Genomic DNA, 18,874 nt, shown 5'->3' with positions numbered 1-18,874 from the left:
TTCCCTTTGGTAAGGTTCAAGTGCTCTTTCTCACTGTGTGGAAAACCATGTTCACATCTATTTCGGTGATGAAGAAACATTCTTTATCAGGCTTGTCAAAATTAGTAGCGCCTTTATCAAAGAGCAATGGTTTACTAGCAATGCTCAGGGAAGATTTGCTTAAATCTGATAATGATCTTGTCAATTTACATCATAATAGCTGTATCAGAAGAGAGAGCAAGGATCTGGGCCTAGAAATGCAGCCCTGATATCTTACCGTGGACTCTGGTTTTGTGGCCAGATATACAAAGAAAGCAATAAATTATGACAGAGGCTGGCAATGCCATTGTCTATTTTGTATCTATTGTGAAGACAAAAATAAAATTGTTCCAAATGGTGGCAAGACTGATGCTTTTCATAGATTACATGGAATAAGTATCTTGAAAATGGGGAATACTTTGAGTCCTAACTCCAACTCTTGCATTTATCTAGGACCATTGATCTAATTTTCTGATCAAGTATATCTGATAAGAACTTTGGACCCTTCTGAGACAAAATTTTGTGTGACTCAGAGGAAAAAATGGAAGTTACCAGAAAAGTCTGCTGTACTGAAGTTGTCCTGGTATATCAGCTAGTTCTGTATGCTCTACGTTTCAGAAATGTAGGGGTATCTTCATGTTGCGAGTTGCACTGTGGGCATCCCAGTACTGTGGTGCTTCTGGTTACTGGGGTTTTCCACCTGTCTTTCGCTTACCTATCTTACAGGCTTGCTGGTTCTGAAGAAGAGGACGAGGAAGGACAGTGGCAGCTGTATTTTAAGCTTTATTGCTTCTTGGATATTGAGAATGTTCCCAAGGACGGGGTAGAGTTTGCCTTCATGTTTGAGCAGGTAAGCTTGATCTTGGAGAATGATTTCGTTTCCAGGCAGAAACACACAAGAGTATAGAGAAAAATGGCTTACCTTTGTGTTAGAAGTGGGAATGCTGGTTGGAACAGAAGAATTTAGGGTGTTGGATTTTTGCCTGGAATCTACCAAGCAGATATACTGTGAAGTTCTCCAGGGAACAGGAGTATTAGAACAAAAGCAAGAGAAATGAACAAGGGCTTCAAAAAACTAGAAGACTAATGATAATAAAATGCTTTTAAAATTTAATTTTAAAAGATATAGAAATTTGGATAATGATTCAAGAAGGATCATGAAAAGTAGCTGCTTGCAGAACATAGATGTAAAGAAAACTGGAAAATCTAGTTATCTGCATATCAGCTTACAAGAACAGCACATCCTTGGGGTGTTACAGGAATTAACTAAAAAAACCTATCATTTGGGCAATTTCTTTTGATTAACAGGAGATTAGTATCTTCTGTTACTGGAAGAGAAAATGAAATAACCTTGCAATCAGGGATGTAAAACTAAACTGACTGGAGTGCCCAGCTGTGTGATTTGTCCTATCTATTACTTCTAATGGACACTGATCTTGCTTCAGAAAACTGTAGCTGTTGAAAATTAGCATGTGTTAAAGGGAGTCAGCGACATGAAGACTGAAACTCTCTGATAGTCAAATGCATGGCATGTACATCATACAGACAATGAAGGGGCCTAGGAGGGCTTTCTTGAAGTGAAGATGCAGTATTGTTAACTACAGAATGTCTAGGAAATGGTCAGGAACAAGACATCATGGTAGCCTGTGGAAACTCAATTGTACCAAACTCCCTAATGGCAAGGCTTTCAGTCCACACAGCTCTCGCTAGCAAAGAGTGGTGGAAGAGAAGTAACAGTACGAGCGCAGATGTTATTCAGATATTAGATGGATGTAGCAACCCCCACCCAAATATATTTCACAGGAAAACAGACAAAGGGAAGCAAGAAGATTGGGGGAGACATCAGGTGAAATAGGAGGAGGTAGAAGGTGTTGGTATGCAATGAGACTGAGGTTAAGAGTCTTGAGTTTATTGCATCTAACTCTCTGGTGCTGAATATGAACACACAGGAGCTGTAGCTGGTACAGCGCAAAACAAATTGCCTCAATTCCGATCTCTCCCATCGTTCCAGACCTAAGAAGTCCTCATTATAAGACTTTCAGTACAGGATAGGAGCCCCTCTGAGATCTCTGTCCTGTTCAGGCTTGCAGAAAGAGGTGCCCCTCCAAGACTGAACAGTTGCAGACTCTGACTTCTTTATTATAATGTCTGCTCTGATCTCCTGAACTATGCCTTTCCTGCTGGGATTGGCAGATGCCACAGGAATCCATGCGTGGACCCAACCGTGAATAAAGTGTGCTTCTGCTTTCTGATGAGTTTGGGGGACTTTCTGTTTGTTTCTTTGTAGGCTCATGAAAGCCTCATAGATGGTCATTTTCCTGCACCAGAGGACACTCTGCAGCGTCTAGCAGCTCTACGGCTGCAGTATCTTCATGGAGATTATTCCAAAATAAGTTGGACCCTTGATGGAATCTACCCAGTTAACAGACTAAAATCCAAAATACTGCACTCAACAAAGAGCAGCGGCACTACCAGTCATACCCTGGAGAGGAGACGGACCAGCTTCCTTGAAGGGACATTGAAACGTAGCTTCAAGACAGGCTCAGTAAAGAAGCAGAAGGTAGAAGAGGAGCAGATGATGGAGATGTGGGTAAAGGAAGAGCTTTCAGCTGCTCGGGCAAGCATAGCACAGAAATGGACCAAGCTGCAGGGACTCTCTCAGCATCAGGCCATGGTGAAATACATGTCCATTGTAAAGGAGTGGCCAGGTTATGGGTCAACCCTCTTTGATGTTGAGGTGAGCAATGCATAAACTCATGTAACTGCTGCCAAGGAGAGGCATCAGTCTGGAGAACAGATACAGCTGTATATATCACTCAGCAGCAGAAGGGAATTTCAGGAATTGGCTGCATTTTGCCTTAGTAAGCTTAGGGTAAGCCTGTAGTGCCACATACCCAAAGAGGTGCGATGCAGAGAGCACAGAGCAAGCAAGGTGGTGCATCCCAGTAAATGGAGGCAGACAATGGATTCCCACTTCATTAGAAGAGCAATAGAATTTGGGAAATTGTTTTGGGCTTAAGCAGGTGGAGGCTCGTGAAAGCAAAAGTAAAATGAAGCTCTGTTGTCCTTACCAGCAAAAAGTGCAATCCTGTTCTGCAGCAGAAACTGCTCAGGCTTGGTCACTTAGGCCACTGTGCTTAGCCTGCTAGAGTAGGAATCCACAGTTCCAGGTTTATCGGTTTTGTTGCTGCCTATGTGGATTACTATGGGAAGCTGCTTGCACTCACTATATTATCTGCAAAGTAAGTAGAATATTGACCTCATAAATCACTTTAAAATCTGATGAGAGCTTCTAGGTATTACAAGTACAAATACTCAACTAATATTTGATTCACAGCCACGTCACCTCTAAATCTTTGCAGCAGGATTGCCTTCAAGATTCCTTCTGCCAACATCCCATTTTTTTCTGTTGGGGGGAAGAGCTGAAATGTCCTATAGGAGCCAGAAATGGAGGGCTTTTCCTTGAGTCAAAAATTATTTGATCCTCCACTGCATTTATGGAAAATTTCATGTTTCTTTTTCTGCAGTGCAAGGAGGGTGGATTTCCAAATGATCTTTGGCTTGGAGTCAGCACAGAGAATGTGTCTGTCTACAAGCGAGGGGATCCTAAACCACTAGAAACTTTCCAGTATGAACACATTGTTTTCTTCGGAGCACCACAGCCTAACACGTTCAAGATTACAGTGGATGAGAGAGAAATGTTCTTCGAAACATCCCAGGTATATGAAAGCACAAGACTTGTTATATGTGCAGTTTCGCTAGCACTTCAGTAAAGATCTAATAGCCAAGGACTAGAAAAGTTTATATGCAAGAACTCCAGCTGAATGGACTGGACAGCCAAGGAAAAAGACAAAGGGAGCTTAAGCCTAAAGTGCCATGGCACCTCTTCTTGAATACAGGCATAAACAGAAAAAAAATTATGCTGGTTAGAAAGTGAAGGAGGTTGGATGGTCTTCCAGTGCATTGGGAATGTCCAGTTTTGGGTGCTCATGAGTGCACTTGGTGTTTTCGTTTCCTTCCAGTACATGAATGGAGTTCACAAACTCCAAAAAAATATAAATTAGTAGCATTACAGTTGCTTTTCTTTAAGCTACAAGCCTTTTAAGTGTCGCTACAGCAGAACACAAACTTGACGGGCACTTCTTTCCTTACAGTCACGTTCACATTTAGTATTACCTGCAAAATTTATAGTGCCGTGACTTTGGACAAAGGGAATCTTTTTCTGCATAACCTCTGGTATGCCTGAATGACATTAGGTTTTTAATGTGCTTATCCTCTGTTATTGTGTTCTCTCTCTAGGTGGGCGAGATAATAAAGATCATGAAAGCATACATCAACATGATTGTGAAGAAACGCTGCAGTGTCAAATCAGCCACCAGTGTGGACAGTCATGCTAGCATCTGGACTAGGTGATACAAATGAACTGCCACGAGAGAGAGGCAGTTGTTTAATGATTGGTATTTGCAACTTGCCAGCACAAGTGTAGCAAAGATGTTTTTTAAGAACTCCACTTGACTGACTACTGTAAAAACTGAAGTGACATCTACAGTACCATAGGATTTGCACCTCGGCCCAAAGACATTAAACAGTAACAAGTGTTGTTAAATATTAATGACGCAAAACTTGTTTTCCCCTTGCTTGTTTGATGAACAATGTACCTTAAAGAAGTCAGAAGCATCCTCCTTCTGCGTGTCCTCTCTGCTGCTTTCACCATTACCTGTCATACTGGCAGAAAAATTCACAACAATCATTTCTGCACTGCAGGAGACAGACTTAAGCTTCCTTATGAATTTCCAACATGCAGACATCTGGGATCGCAGCATGGTCTGCTAAAAGAATATTTGGTACTTTATTTATTTTGCAAGCAACTCTAAAAATATAAGCCACTGCGGGGGTTCTTCAGAATATACTAATGATCTGATCTGGTCTTAAAAGAAAATGCCTTTGTATAATTGAGGCCAAGTGGTCCAACCCTACATGAGAGAGCATTAAACAAACAAATAAAAACACCCAAGGTGATTCTTTACCTTCCCATAGAAGTACACAGGTACATGACTGTAAAAAACAGCACTTTAAGTTAAAATTCTGTATGTTCCTACATAGGAGAAAATCTCTGGGACTAGCACCACTGAAGTAGATCATCAGGTGCCATTCTGGGTACATTCCAAGGAGCACCTGTTGCCTAAAAATTAATGACTGCCTTTCCCCTATACAGCCCAGGAGATGAGATTGATGTAGTTGCATTTCCAGAAGAGCTGCTCTTCATAAACTCCAGGTTTTAGATGGAGGTCAGGGTTTTTTTACAGTGAGCAGCCTGCCTGTGTTAAGTTCCTTCTTTCTCTATATGGGATTTTAGGATGATGGATCCCTGAACTTTAGTTTTAAGTGAACTGTTTCTTACTGAGTGACTAGGTGCCTACATAAATTGTTATAGGCAAGGATTTCACTTCCTTGATACTATTGTAAGCAGATGCCAAACTCTTCATCCTCCTCCAAACTCTATAATTGGAATTGCTCCCATCACTGAATCCCCAAATCTCCTTCCTATCACCTCTAGCTCTCTAGTCATCAGCAAAACTTGAAAACAATGCTGTTTTGCCAAAACTACTGCTTCTTGGAGGTTTTTCTAGCTACTTGCGATTTGAAGAAGCAGATTTTTTTTTTCTTCTTGGTGAAAGATAACAGTCATCTTCAGTCTCTTGACTTCAATTCAACTTGATTTCATTGTTTCATATTCATTGTTTCATATTCAGTATCAGTCGTATCATAAATTGGTTGCATTAGCAATTCAGAAACCTGGTGGCTAGCCATTTTCTATGACCCTTATCTAGTCTTGGGATCCCAGAATGCAAAGACCCATTCAGTGTCTTAATGAAACTGAAGAGCTGTATGTAGTGTGGGCCTTGCTCCATGTTTAAAATTGGATGTCTCCATTTCTCAAGAAGCAGCAGTTAAGGCCTGTTAGCTATGAAATAGACATTTCATAGAAAAGAAAACTAGGAGTCAGTATGCAACAGGTTCTGTTCCAATGCAGCTTTAAGTTGTGCCGTGTCACTAATACTGTGTCACAGAACACCAGTTTTGAGGTTGACAGTCCAAGAAAAGACACTGTACATAATCCGTGCTTTTCTCATTTCCACTGCACTGCAGCATGTGCAAACACTGTCCACTTGCCACAAAACCAGCCTAAGAGGATAGCCACTACTGTGCATCGTACGTTCAACTGGAGTTTTGCCTTAAATAGATTTACTGAAGGATCCTACAAGCATCCCCTTGTCGCTAAGAATAAAAAGATGAGCAGGTCACAAGCAAGCGAGAACAGGAATGCAGAGGCAACCTGAGAAGCAACACTTTGTATCGGTCCATACACTGACTAGATCTCTTTATGTATCAGAGTAGCCTTGATTATCCCTGTCCTAACTCTGCACGAGCTCTGTGTTCTGGCTCTTGGGTTGCTGCAGGCAGCTTGAACCCACTTGGAAATGTAACTCCCATTACTGTTTGTTGTAATGTTGCTCATTTCTATTACAGAATTCCTTCTGCTGTCTTTTTTAATTTGTAACTGGCTTTACAAGATGAAAGTTTAATAAATTATTGGATTGCACAGGCTGTATCGACTCACAGACACTGTGTGCTCATGTTAAGATGTTTAGTCGGAGATCTAACACTCAGAATGTTTAAGTGAATCAATGGCGTGAGGAGACAACAGCTTTTCTCTCAGAAGCAAGTTTTGCCTTTGTGGCGAATTACAAAAAATAGTTTGCTGTTGCATTGGGAAGGTTTGTTTTCAGCTTCTGCTCGCTCTGGGGCTGAGTCACACCTTTGGTCAGTGGGAGATGTCCCGTGCAGGTTCAAGGGGCTGGTTCTGAGAGAGTTACTATGATGAAAGCAGAACAAGGAATGAATCAGCTCCAAAGGAGATCTGCAGGATTAGCTCCATCCCTTCTCTTTGGCACCTCCAGAGTCACTATGCAGAAAATCACTTCTAGCTCAAATAAGCTGCCAGCCGCATGACCTGGGTATGGGGTTCACTTAAGAGCATGTCACTGAAGTGATAAATCTGGTCTGGGGGCAGCTGTGCTGTCAGTAACACACAGGCTCTCTGCTGCCTGCAAAAGTTCCCTTGGTTCCTGCACAGGTATGGAGGCCAAGCAGTGATGCATCATCACCATTAATATGCTCTCGTATGTCCCCTGGTCAGATGCTCTGAGAGCCTTGGGCCCCTGGAGATTGGTCTGTGTCATTTCCTCCCCAACTGTTCACAGAGTTTCAGTTTCTCCACCCTTACCACCTTGCATAGCCCTTCCAGGTCTTTCAGCCAGAAACTGCCTCTGCTTACTTCAGCAGTTGCTTTTCTTTCCTCAGCTGTTACATTCCGTTCTGTACACTTGCAACGACATGCTGTCTCTGCGTCCTTTCTGCCTAGGAAGCCCGAAGTCGCACACAAGCTTGCTAGGGTGGAGGAGGCTGTCAAAGCCAGCCGCAGGCTGCTTGGCCTGCACACGTCTCCTGGGCACTGCTCGGTCACTGCAGGGTACCACGTGGCATCTCCCCTACACGTGGCCCGCTGGGCTGCCGCTAACCCAAGCTGAATTTTTTCCTGGTGGCAAACACAGAAGGAGCCCTGGTCACCGTGGATTAAAGCAGGAACTAGCCAGTGAGTCTCACTTGCTTGAGACTCTTCAATTTCAGTCTCCACTTGCTTCCTTTAACATATCTCTATCACGACAGCAAATGCACTGCTGCAGGTCCAGCGCAACTGACAACATGCACAAATTCATCTCTGACTGGTTGCAGTGAATAACCAGCCCCCAAGGCGATGGCCGCCTCACCGTGTTCCCGCGCTCCCTTTCCACTTCTGTTGTATCACCCTGTCAGCGTGATGTGCAGTCCCTTCCAGCCTCCACCCCAGTATTTCTCTAAAAGTTAATTAAGTTTGCGTGTTCTGATGTTTACTTTATGTGAAACAGTTTTATACCGACAGGTGTTAGAGTTCGGCTTTGGAACAGGGTACAATTTATAATTGGTACCTACACCATAAAATGATTTATACACAAAATCACAGCACATATCACAACTATCTAGTTATCTAACATATAATTATTAAACCAGTTTGACTGTAAACTTCAACTGCTTATTTACACCTTCCTTACTTACAGCTTACTTACGACCACACAGCTTTTCCCTGTGTGGGCTGTACGTGGTACCATTACTCCATGCATTGACTTCAAACCAACATGCACCCCTCCCTGGGCAGTTAAGCAAATCCCTCACACATGAATTCCAACCCCCACTGTAAAATACAAGCTCCTGGCTCTATGGATTGCAGATTTGCAAAGCTCTTGTCCATGTTTTACACCAGAAATCCCTAACGCTGCAGCTGGATACACGCTGCGGCCCCATGCCATTGCCAACACCGAGGCAACTGCCGAGAACGCGATTGCCAGTACAACCCACCTGCTCTGCCTGCCTGCTCAGCGCCGCTCTCAGAGCACAGCTGCACGTCCTCAGCCTCCCACACCCGCAGGGAACACCCCCTCTCCCAGCAGACCTGGGCTCTGCACCACTGGTTAGGATTGGATGCCACCAAGAGCAAATGCACGATGCCAGGTGATTCCTGGTTCTTGCCAAGCATGTGCTACGTCCTGCTGCCCCACGGCTTGGGCCACCCCACCGTCTAAAGCATGTGGCCAGCTGGCAGGGAGCCTGGCTCCGTCACCTGCTAATGCTGCACTCAGGGACATGTCTGTGTCCTCCTGCAGCCCTCAGACACTGCCCTCAGCACAGCAGCACCTCAGGCCTTCCTCAGCATGCTGCGACGGCTCAGGAGTGCCAGCACAAATGTGTCCTTCCCATAAAAGCAAATGCCAATAAATCCTTCCTGAATGACCATCAATGAAATATCGCAGCCCGTCAGTATGAACCGAACCAGCTCTGTAATGGGTTAGGCATTAGGCACAGTTTTTGCAAGTCCCCCAACAAAGCACACACGGCCACAGGAGCAGCTTACCTGCCTCGCTGCTTTCTCCTGTTGCAACATGAGGCTAAGTGAGAGCAACTCAGCTGTTGCTGGTTGTGCCTTGTCAGGGCGTGCCCCTGGGCACAGCAGGATTTAAAGCAGGAGCCTTCTCACCCCGGCTCCCCTGGGATACCTGTGTCTCAGTAAGCCATCGTCGTGCAGCACAGCCATGCGGAGGATGACCTGTGATTCCATGTGCAGAAGCAGAGCTGGTCCTGCAAGGTGAGGCTGGTGTGGGGTATGGAGGTGCTGGGGCTGCCTGGTAGAAGCCCTGCTTGAGGGGAGGGGCAGTCCCCTGGAGCTGGGAGGGGAGTGTTGCCTCCTGCCCCCAGCAAACACCTCCTTGGGCTGGGGTTGAGAGAGCTGCTCTCCCCCAGCTGCTGTGGGTTTGCCCCTTGCAGAAAAGGGGAAGAGGCCCACCCCTGCCAGGATGTGGTACCCTATCCTGGTGTCACAGGACACTCCAGCTGCCCACACTGGCTGTCCTGGCCCTTCCCCAGCACCCTGTGCTGGTGTTGTGGGACTGTTGGCACTGCTCATCCCGTGCATTTTGGGCTCCTGGCTGCGCCTCTTCAGGAAGCTGCGCTCTGTGGTCTCCCTTCCCAGTCCCTTGCGCTGCTGTAAGGCTGCCTGGCTGGCTCTTTGGTGGTGTGCTCATCTCTTGGTGGCTCAGTCATCAGTGCTGCAAGGCTGGTATGAGACAGAACAGGTACAAAGCAGAATGGTGGCTGCAGGGGACAATACAAGATGGAAATTTCAGGAACTCAGACTTTTTCCTCAAAGTAGCTCACCACCCAAACCCTGGGTAAATGTGCCCTCCTATTATCCCTGTACATGTGTAATTCACACTCTCATTTGACACTACCCAGATCATCTTTACGAAAGTAAAGACACTTCAATGAAACAGAAAGTATTTTGGTTGCTAATGGGGATGACATTCAACAAGGAGCATTTGTGAAATAATTTCAACCAACTACTTTGTAAGTTTAATTTGAATATGCCTACAAGGCTCGCTAGCTTTTACAAAGTACAAGCACCACGTTTTTGTATAATTATCTGCTCTATATAATCTGTTAAAGAGGAACTATAACACATGACATTTGAAGAGTTTTATAGAAAGCAGCAGTAGTACTCTTCCTAGCCACAGCATCCTGAGACACAGCATGCAGGAAAAGAACTTTGTTCTTACTTGTTTGAACAAAAAATGCACACCTAAGAGGGCAGCATGATGAAGAAAGCACAATTTGCAATAATTACTTTGTATTGCTGAAATTCCATTTTCTTAAAAGCCACCTTGGAGTGAGTTATTCTATTTATGCTGAAAAGGAGCAAAGCTAACAAAGAACTGTTGTTCTGTTTGTAGTTATAGTCCCATTTGCATTAGCAAATAGAAATCCAGAAGGACTTATGGTTTGTGTTGCATTATTGTGCAATCACAATAAAAACCTCATCTGGTATCCTCTCCTACCCCCTCAGATCTGTTGAAAGTCTTACTTACCAGCAGATACTGTGACAGAGTGCACAGGAGTTTTTCAATCTGAAAATACCATAAAGGAATAAAACCAAGGAATAACAGCATTTATGTTATGCACCATTTGCAAGTTAATTTGCTATCAACAGAAAATTACCTTTATCTAGTGTGTTGTCATCTCTCATCTTAAACTCTTCAGAACTAAATGGGAAATGTCCATTAGAGTGACAATTGAATTTTTCTCTCCAGTAGCTAATCCCCTGTTTTTCCTAAGCTTAGTTCTTTAATATTGCTCATAATTCTCACTTTAAAACTGTGCAAAGTCTGTTCAATTTGGCCAGTAAGAACTTTATGTGCTGCTTGACAACAGAACAAATTTGACTAACGCTTATGAACCTGGGCTGCCTGTCCCACTGTGCTCCACACACGCAGCAAGAGCAGATGCATAATGTGCCCAAGTTGTAATTCTGACTTCTAGCAACACAAATTGTAATATTTGGTTTATTTGTAGCCACACCAAAAAAATACCATTGACAGGCCATGCAATTTACTTCCTCCTTTCAAAAATGTTTAGATGCACAACACATGTCCAGAGCAGTGAGCAGATGGTGCATTTGGTTTAAAGGAAAAAATGGTAAGAAATACAACAAATCCATCAGGCCCAAACACTGCCTGTGCATAAGTGCTCGTGGTTCATTTCTATGTCAATTAAGTTACTGATGCAGAAATAGTGTTAGAATAAACACTGGCTGTTCTAGTGGCAGATGTGGATTAACCTTTCCATAACACTTTTTGGAGAGGGCAAAGTTTGAGAAGAGGAACCAAAACACATACTGCTCCACATGCTGTGGGAGGAGGCCATTCCTGCAGGAGTGGGCTCTGCCCTAACAGGAGGGAGGCCAATGACTGACAAGTGTCACATGTCCAGTTCAAAGTGTGTGAAAGCCTTTATGCATTTCCCCAAAGTCGGCCAGTTTTTGTCTAGAGCTACAACAGTCCAGCAGAGCCTGTGCTCTGGGATGAAGGAGCTTTAGAATGCCTTCCTAACTCCACTGCTCAGGGACCTGGGAAAAGCCCTTCACTTCTGTTCTTCTATTTCCCTGCATATCGTCTTGTTTTAAGATTAATGTTTTTGAAGCTGATGACCTCGTCTGTCATCTTGCTCAATAGGATGTTTCTCCCAGCAAGCCATTACTGTAGCTAAAAATAACACTGCCCCTTGGCCAGCAGTCACAGATTTTGCAAGTCTGGAATTCAGATGACACTTAAAATCAATACATCTCATGCCTTAATTGCAACTGTTATATGGCTGTGAGTAATTTAACCTTGCCTGTATTTTATGAGGAGTTACACTGGGAGCCCTTATAAACTGCCTTAGAGTTAATTTGGGCCATAAGGTGCTAATGAATTACACCTCAATTAAAAAAAAAGGCACAGCAGAGTTCCCTTTCTGTGCAAGTCCAGAAGCAGCTGGATAAAAGCCATGTATAACCATATGTTTTCAACTGCAAAAAGAAAGTTACTAGCATTCTTCTTAAATACATCAAAGATTTTTATCATCTCTAAGGTTTTATCACAGTAACACTTGCTTACCCGCTTTAATTGTGATTGCAGCCCCTGTGCTATGTGCTTTTTTTACCCAATGATTAATGAGCTGTACCTTAGCTCTGATAACTGCTTCCATGGAAATAAAACCAGTGTAAGCAGTTTAGTGGTTTATTCAACTTTATTCTTTCAATAACAATACTGCTAAATAATCTTTTTCTGTGTTTCAAATGAAGTGGGTTATTCACCTGCACTAAGGCAGTTGTGCTTACTCAAACAAGAATCACCAGTGATTAGACAACTCAGGTATGATGAAACAAACATGAGAAACAGGGCCTTCAAAAATTATTTACATCATTCATAAGAATAAAATATACAATTTTTAATAAAGTATATATTCATGTGTGTTGGAGAATTAGGATTTTGCTACTAATTTCCATTTTCCATTTCAGATTCACACTTAAAAATGCTCCAAGTATAAACATCTGTAAAACTAGTAAACCTCAAAACATGAGAATTTGCAAATAATTTTTCCCACTTACTGCTCTTGTTAGAAAAGGACAATAACCAACTTTTTTTTTTTTTTTTTAGTCCATTAAGTCAGAAGTCATTTGGCAAAGCACTTAGGCATATAAGCTAGACCAGAAGATGACAGGAACCAGGCTTTATGTTTCACACACTTCTCACACCAGGGTAAGTTTAAGGGGGGGTGAGGGTTATTTTCATTACATAGTAACTAGCATCATAACCACTTTTTCTACAAGTTACCTCAAGAAGTAAAGTGTTCACAATTGTGCCCAAAGTACCAAATAAACAACAGAAGTGCTTACTTCTTTGATCAGCAAACTAACACAATGGTTCCTTTGCTGTGCCCCTTCAGGCTGCTGTTCTAAAGTGGCATCTACAAGAAGTTCTCTATTTCTCAATACAAATGATAAACGCTTGCTTATCAAAATAGTGCAAACAGGAACAAAGAAAAGTGCTGTCAACATTAAGTAAACCGCAGGGGGGGAAAAAGGCAGCTGAACATCACGACCTTGCACCATTGGTTCAGAGAAAACAGTAGTACTCTTTGTCAGACCAAATATTACTACTATTTACCATATCATACTGCCATTACATGGGGAATGGATTTGGTCTTTTATATACCCTCCTTCCTAAAAGTAAATGCGTCTGCTCTTTGTATTGTGCATTAACAAAGTCTAAAGACTTTTTAAAAAAACATTGATCAAATTATTAGAGTAATTAATATATACAATTCTGTCTTCCCTTTTTCCCTTTATTGCTTTCTTTGGAGTGCATAGAAAAGGCCACAGTGACACATGACATACAAAAATCAAGTTTAAGTTTTATGTAAAATACTCAAGTATTTTTAGCATTTATGTATACAAGTTTATTTACCATACACTCTTTCTCACTCTTTCCTCAGATACAGCTTTATTTTTTTGTTGGACAGATGATGTATTTCACCTGTAACATTTGGCACTTAATCCTAGCATAAATAAGAGTATTAGGGGGAGTAAATGTCAGGAGGATCTCATTACAGAACAAGAAACACCGTCACTGCAACACTCCTGTCCTTGGGTGTCACAGTGCAACGGATCATAAAATGGAGCAGGTATTTTGTGTGTTTTAATCTACTATGAAATTGCGCAAGCCTAATTTCAGAGTAGTCTGAAGATGTAAGATAGAATGCGGTACGTCTTCCTCTAAGAGCTACTCCAAGTGCAGATCTTTTCATCTTATTTAATTACTGCTTAGGTCCAGATACTGATTTTTGCTGTGAACATTCCTGCTATTTGTGCTTTCAAAACTTTGTGAAAGGAGCTGTGGAAAGAAACTAAACCATTTACTTAAAGTTATGTTGCAGGATAAAACATAAATTCATGCCTTTGCTTTTATAGGGATAAGGCTTTTATTATATCTTGTGTTTGCAGTTAGCTCTTAACATGTATTTTTGTTAGCCCCACTACTACCTTCCGGGGAAAAGAGTAGTGATCTGCCAGCTTGCCACAGTCTCAGGCTTCAAATATTCTATGTTTATTTAATTTACTCCTAGATGGCATGGCTTTAGTGCAAGGTATTTCCCCTAACTTTTTTTTTTCAAAATGTACATTCTACATTCTAAGGATTTTTCTTCCCTCTCCACTGTAACATGATTTTTTTGGGTGTGTGTGTGTCCCCAAGGTGGGGCAGAGATAATTCACAATATGATCTTCCTCCACTATAACAAGAAAATTAAAATTCTAGTTGGATGGGAATTAATACTTTGTTGTTTGGTAACTCCCTTCTCCCCTGCTATATCAAAATTTGTAACTGCTTATTACAAAAGTTGCTTCTACTGGGTAAGCCAGTGCTAGCAGCAAAACCCTTACAGCGTATCAAAACGGTGCATCATTCGGCATGAAGTCATTAATAGATAACTGTACAAAGTTACAGAATTCACATAGAATTTAAGTGCATTTGTTAAGGTGATGTTCCATAAAGTACTGTTAGCATTAATTATTCCATTAAAAACTCTTTCCAGTAAAAAAAGAAAATACTGTAAATTAAGAACTATCACAGAACTCTAGAAACCTTGCACCTTAAATAGCTGAGGCCGAATGTAAAGAACTAACAAGGGCTTGAATAAAAATTGCACTTGTATACAAGAACAAAATTTAGCTCCCATGGATAACCTTATTACTTTTCCGAAAAGAAGTAATAAAACAAGTAGCTCATTCCTTATGGCTTCACACAGTGAAGTTCATGCTGAATTGTGCAGAAGGAAGTTTCTCAATAGCTATCTTTTGTGAACACATCGGTTTCGTCATCATTCATCCCTCTTTGATAGCGTACTGAAGAGAAGGCACTCCAGTGAAAACGCTTCTTTTTATAGAGATACCATACTAATCCAACAATGAAGACTAAGACAATTAGCAGGGCAAATGCTACAGCCACCCCAGTATGATTAGAACCTGTAACAGAATAAAACAGAAATCGTTACTCTGTAAGAGTTTTGGTAAGGATATTTTGTCACGGGTTGATGCTTAGGTAGCTATACACTAGTATTGCACTCCTCTAGTTGAAGTTAAAGCAAATTGCTTCATCATATTACCAGTCTTCATCACAGAGGAAGGTAGGTTCCTATATGAACCAGCTTTTACGAGCTTATTTTTGATCATTCCACTGTTAATTTCCTAATCAAGTTTAGGTTGGAAGGGACCTTTGGAGGTCAAAAACACCTTGCAAATGCTGCACTTGTTTCAAGGTTTGTGTGCTTCAGACATCTAGTGAGACCCTGGCCTCTCTTGGGAGTGGAAGGGAAATATGCTTCCCTTGGACTGAAAAGATCTTGTTGAGGTCTACCTTAGCAGCATCAAGTTAAATCTGTTCTTGCATTCCTACTTCAGTGAAAATGTATACAAAATCAGAAAGATTCCACTGCTGCTCAGGAACTTGCCTGCTTAATGCTCAGGGAAATGCTTTCTTCCCTGTACAGGGCAGAGTATGAGGAAGTAATGTGAGGCCTGAATCTTTTTCTGAAGTTGCAGGGCGGCATTTTCAGAAGCCTCCTCAAGACTGAAAACATGATCTGCACTACCTGCTTACTCAGCATCTCGTACAAGCAGAAGTCTTTCTGTTCCCACCTACACAGACTCACCCATGAGAGATGCCCTGTGGTAAGCAGCAGTAGCAACTACTCTGTGCTCTTTTAAGTGGGATTTCAGTTCTCTCCCTTACCCTTTGAGTGCATAGTGGGAGCCAGGAGAAGTAAATTCCTAGATAATTTGTTCCTGAATACAATTTTATGGCAAAACAGCAACAGAATGCTCCTGCTTAGGCAAAGGTACTTGATACGTGCTTTTGTGAACTGCACTTTCTGTATTTCAACACAGACTTCCCCCACCAAAAAAAGAAAATCCTGAATATAATCACTATAAAATTAAGTGTCCCCTAAAAAAAAAATTAAAAAAAAATCAATGCTTCTGTACCTAAAGGAGCTTTACAAACCACTCTGCTTTGGCTGCGACTGCAGTCAACTTTGGACCACGTGCCAGTTGTGGACAGGATAACACTGCATTTCTCATTGACTCCTGCAGTTTTATTTTCCCAGTTGACATAATTAACTGATGAGCCATCAAGCCAGTTCAGGGACTGATCTGTTGGGGAAAAAGTTTGCTTAGTTTAGATCGCCAAAACATGCTGTAATGTTACACAACATCATTCATGATCTATTTTTTTTCTTTATGTTGCTAAAAGAAACAGGACTGACTCTCTATGCCGTACATTAAAAGCACTTTTAGCTGTACCTTTCTCCAGACCATTAGCATTTGATGCACTTGCAGCTTAACCATTAGGCACCAATGAAAATACTGGGGAAAATGAATTCTAGTGACTTGTGATTATCTTAAGCATGCAGCCGGAAGGGACTTAAGCTACACCAAAGGCCTTTACGATGCCAAATGAGGGATTCCAACCTCAGACAAAAGTTACTGTAGGCTATCAGCACTACAATACTGTGTTCTTATTTGAGGATTTATGCATTTTTGTTTACCACATGAAACGTTCATGTTCATACATGGTTGCTGCTACTTACCCTTAGAGCTTTGAGTCAGGCCAAGCCATACATTCTTGGTGATGAGATCATTTTCCTTTATGTGTGTGCTCACAAATGCATTTTCTTCAGCATCCACTATAGTCAGAAGGGTTGCTGAAGGATCTAAGGGGAAGGGGAAACTGGTCAGAATTGCAACTTCAGAGATGTTTTTTTCATGGTGCTTGTATATAGAGTTTTCTGTGGGAAGAATAACTACAGGAAAAATTTGCTGATCTGGGCTTGTAAAATTAGCTTGAAGTGACCTACAGAACAAAGGCATAAACCTTTCATTCCCTAAAATACAGCATGTTATACAAGACTGTTTCAGATGACTGGTTATTCAAGCAGGTCATACAAAATACGATGGAAGTAAACTTAATGCAGCTGTGGACCACATGGAAGATATTGAAAGATAATGCCACATTCAGAATCACTAGCACTCTGCAAGCAATAAGCCCTTCTAAAAAATATAGTTGAACAAAAGCTCAGCATTTTGCCGAGTCAAGTTAATATCTCAGTCAGTACTTCACTGTGCCTCACATTTGTATATACAGTGTTACAGCAATTAAGGAATAAGAGGAAGGAAAGTGTACACTGGAGACAGGCTCAGTGTGTCCCCATTCTTTCCAAGTATATGTAAAAATAAGCCAGAAGCTTTAACTTAGAGAAAGATCACTTTCTCTTTCAACTGCCAGGCCAGGTAGGACTCGGCAGAAAATTGCATCCAGGACTGGGACTACTTGTACCTTCTCTTTTTCATCCTACATAGCAAGTTTGACTTCACATGATCAGGTAATTCAATAAAAGAAAGTTATAACAGTCACCAGCTTCTAAGCCAAGGTGATTAAAAATTCTGTACATGAGACTGCTTAACATTGTCTTCTGCAATACAATTCCCCACATAGCTTATCACAGGGAGGAAATCCTTTGACATTAAATTCTTAGATATTATGTGCCTTAATATCTATAAAGTACATGCTTTGAACCATTTGATAGGTTAGAAAACTCCCTGTTAGCAAGGGAGGCATGGATATAATCAGAAAGCACTGCTAATGGCACTAACTTTATTAATAAAGTTAATTGTATGCAAACAAAATTGTTTCCTCTAAACTGTAAGCCTTAAATTTCTGCAGATAGCCGTTGGTGGAGGATTCATTTTACGTACAGATATCCACGTGCCAAACAATCTTTCAGCATACTGCAGCATTTTATCAAGAGCCTTTATTAGATGTTCAAGGATAAAGCTTGCTAGTGCTTCTTGTAAACTAAAGCAGCATAAGAGCCCAAAAGCTGAAGTATAACTACTGTAGGTTTTTTGCTTGTTGGGTTTTATTTCTTTTTCAATAGTGGACCAATTACAAGTTGTAATGTGAAAAAGAGTCTAAACATACTCAGTTTCTGGCAGACTTTCTTAGCATCTTCCACATTATATACTGAAAAGTTGTAGAATGCCATGTCAAACGCGTAACAATGGTCCTTATACTGTATCCATTGTAGTGTACCACTGATCCGCGGGCATCCTGGAGCTCTGCTCACTTGGCTTGACTGTAATTGTCTCTCTGCAAAGACAAAGAGATTGGCGTTATTTCTGCTGCAGGAGTTTGTGCGTAGTCTCTCTGTAGTAACAGGACAGCCCGTATCAACAAGGACTACTGCTACCAACAACCATGATTCGATTAGCTTACACTCCTCCTTCCTTGTGTCATGGATCCATTTATTTGACAATGAGCATAAAACAAGTCCCAAAGGCTTGGGAACCATTTTATCTTGCCTTTTAGGGGCTTCTGAAGTTTGTTTTATGTGTTTGATAAGGATTTTGATTCAGTAAAGATACATATAGTTTGACATTCATATCACAGGTGATCAAAAAGCAACCAGGACTGGTTTAGATTTTTACCACTGAAATGAGGAGAATTAATCTCCCTAAAGTGTTTTATCCTTCCTGATCAACGGCTCTTTTTAAAGATGGAATAGTGTAGTATTTCAGCCTTCATTTCTACTTCTATATACAACATGTAAAGACAATACGTAAGACAACTAACAAAACATTAAAAAGAACACTTACTATGTGGAGGGCTATAGCAAATGGCACCTTCAGCAACATTTGTACATTTTGTACGGTTCCAAGATCCCTTAGTATCCAACAGAACACAGTTCTCAGTAGTATTTGAGTTTTCTAATTCCCAGGGATGGTAGTCAAAGTTGCTTCCATCTGACCATTCAAAATTAGCTTTGCTTCCCT

The 18,874-nt window shown here is 41.6% G+C and overlaps 2 protein-coding genes across 3 annotated transcripts in view; one reads left to right on the top strand and one right to left on the bottom strand.

Moving 5' to 3' along the window:
- The window catches only part of LOC102050241 (unconventional myosin-X-like), a 93,690-nt gene extending 87,063 nt beyond the window's left edge, over positions 1 to 6,627 (top strand). For both annotated transcript variants that reach the window (XM_055718175.1, XM_027810596.2), the window contains exons 38-41: positions 745 to 868; positions 2,306 to 2,755; positions 3,546 to 3,737; positions 4,318 to 6,627. In XM_055718175.1, coding sequence (XP_055574150.1) covers positions 745 to 868; positions 2,306 to 2,755; positions 3,546 to 3,737; positions 4,318 to 4,431 — 880 coding nt within the window. In that variant the 3' untranslated portion in view covers positions 4,432 to 6,627. The remainder of the gene's footprint in view (positions 1 to 744; positions 869 to 2,305; positions 2,756 to 3,545; positions 3,738 to 4,317) is intronic.
- A 5,588-nt stretch (positions 6,628 to 12,215) lies between these two features.
- Positions 12,216 to 18,874, bottom strand: part of LY75 (lymphocyte antigen 75) — a 46,495-nt gene continuing 39,836 nt past the window's right edge. Inside the window, exons 31-35 of the mRNA XM_055718474.1 lie at positions 18,698 to 18,872; positions 18,024 to 18,191; positions 16,633 to 16,755; positions 16,028 to 16,195; positions 12,216 to 15,010 (exon numbers count right to left, since the gene is read on the bottom strand). Of these exons, the coding sequence (XP_055574449.1) occupies positions 14,829 to 15,010; positions 16,028 to 16,195; positions 16,633 to 16,755; positions 18,024 to 18,191; positions 18,698 to 18,872 (816 nt within the window). The 3' untranslated portion in view covers positions 12,216 to 14,828. The remainder of the gene's footprint in view (positions 15,011 to 16,027; positions 16,196 to 16,632; positions 16,756 to 18,023; positions 18,192 to 18,697; positions 18,873 to 18,874) is intronic.

This window comes from Falco cherrug, chromosome 8 (genome assembly GCF_023634085.1).
Source record: "Falco cherrug isolate bFalChe1 chromosome 8, bFalChe1.pri, whole genome shotgun sequence".
In the NCBI taxonomy this organism is placed as follows: Eukaryota; Metazoa; Chordata; class Aves; order Falconiformes; family Falconidae; genus Falco; species Falco cherrug.
Note: the sequence above shows the minus strand (reverse complement) of the source record. Positions and strands in the feature narration are given on the sequence as shown.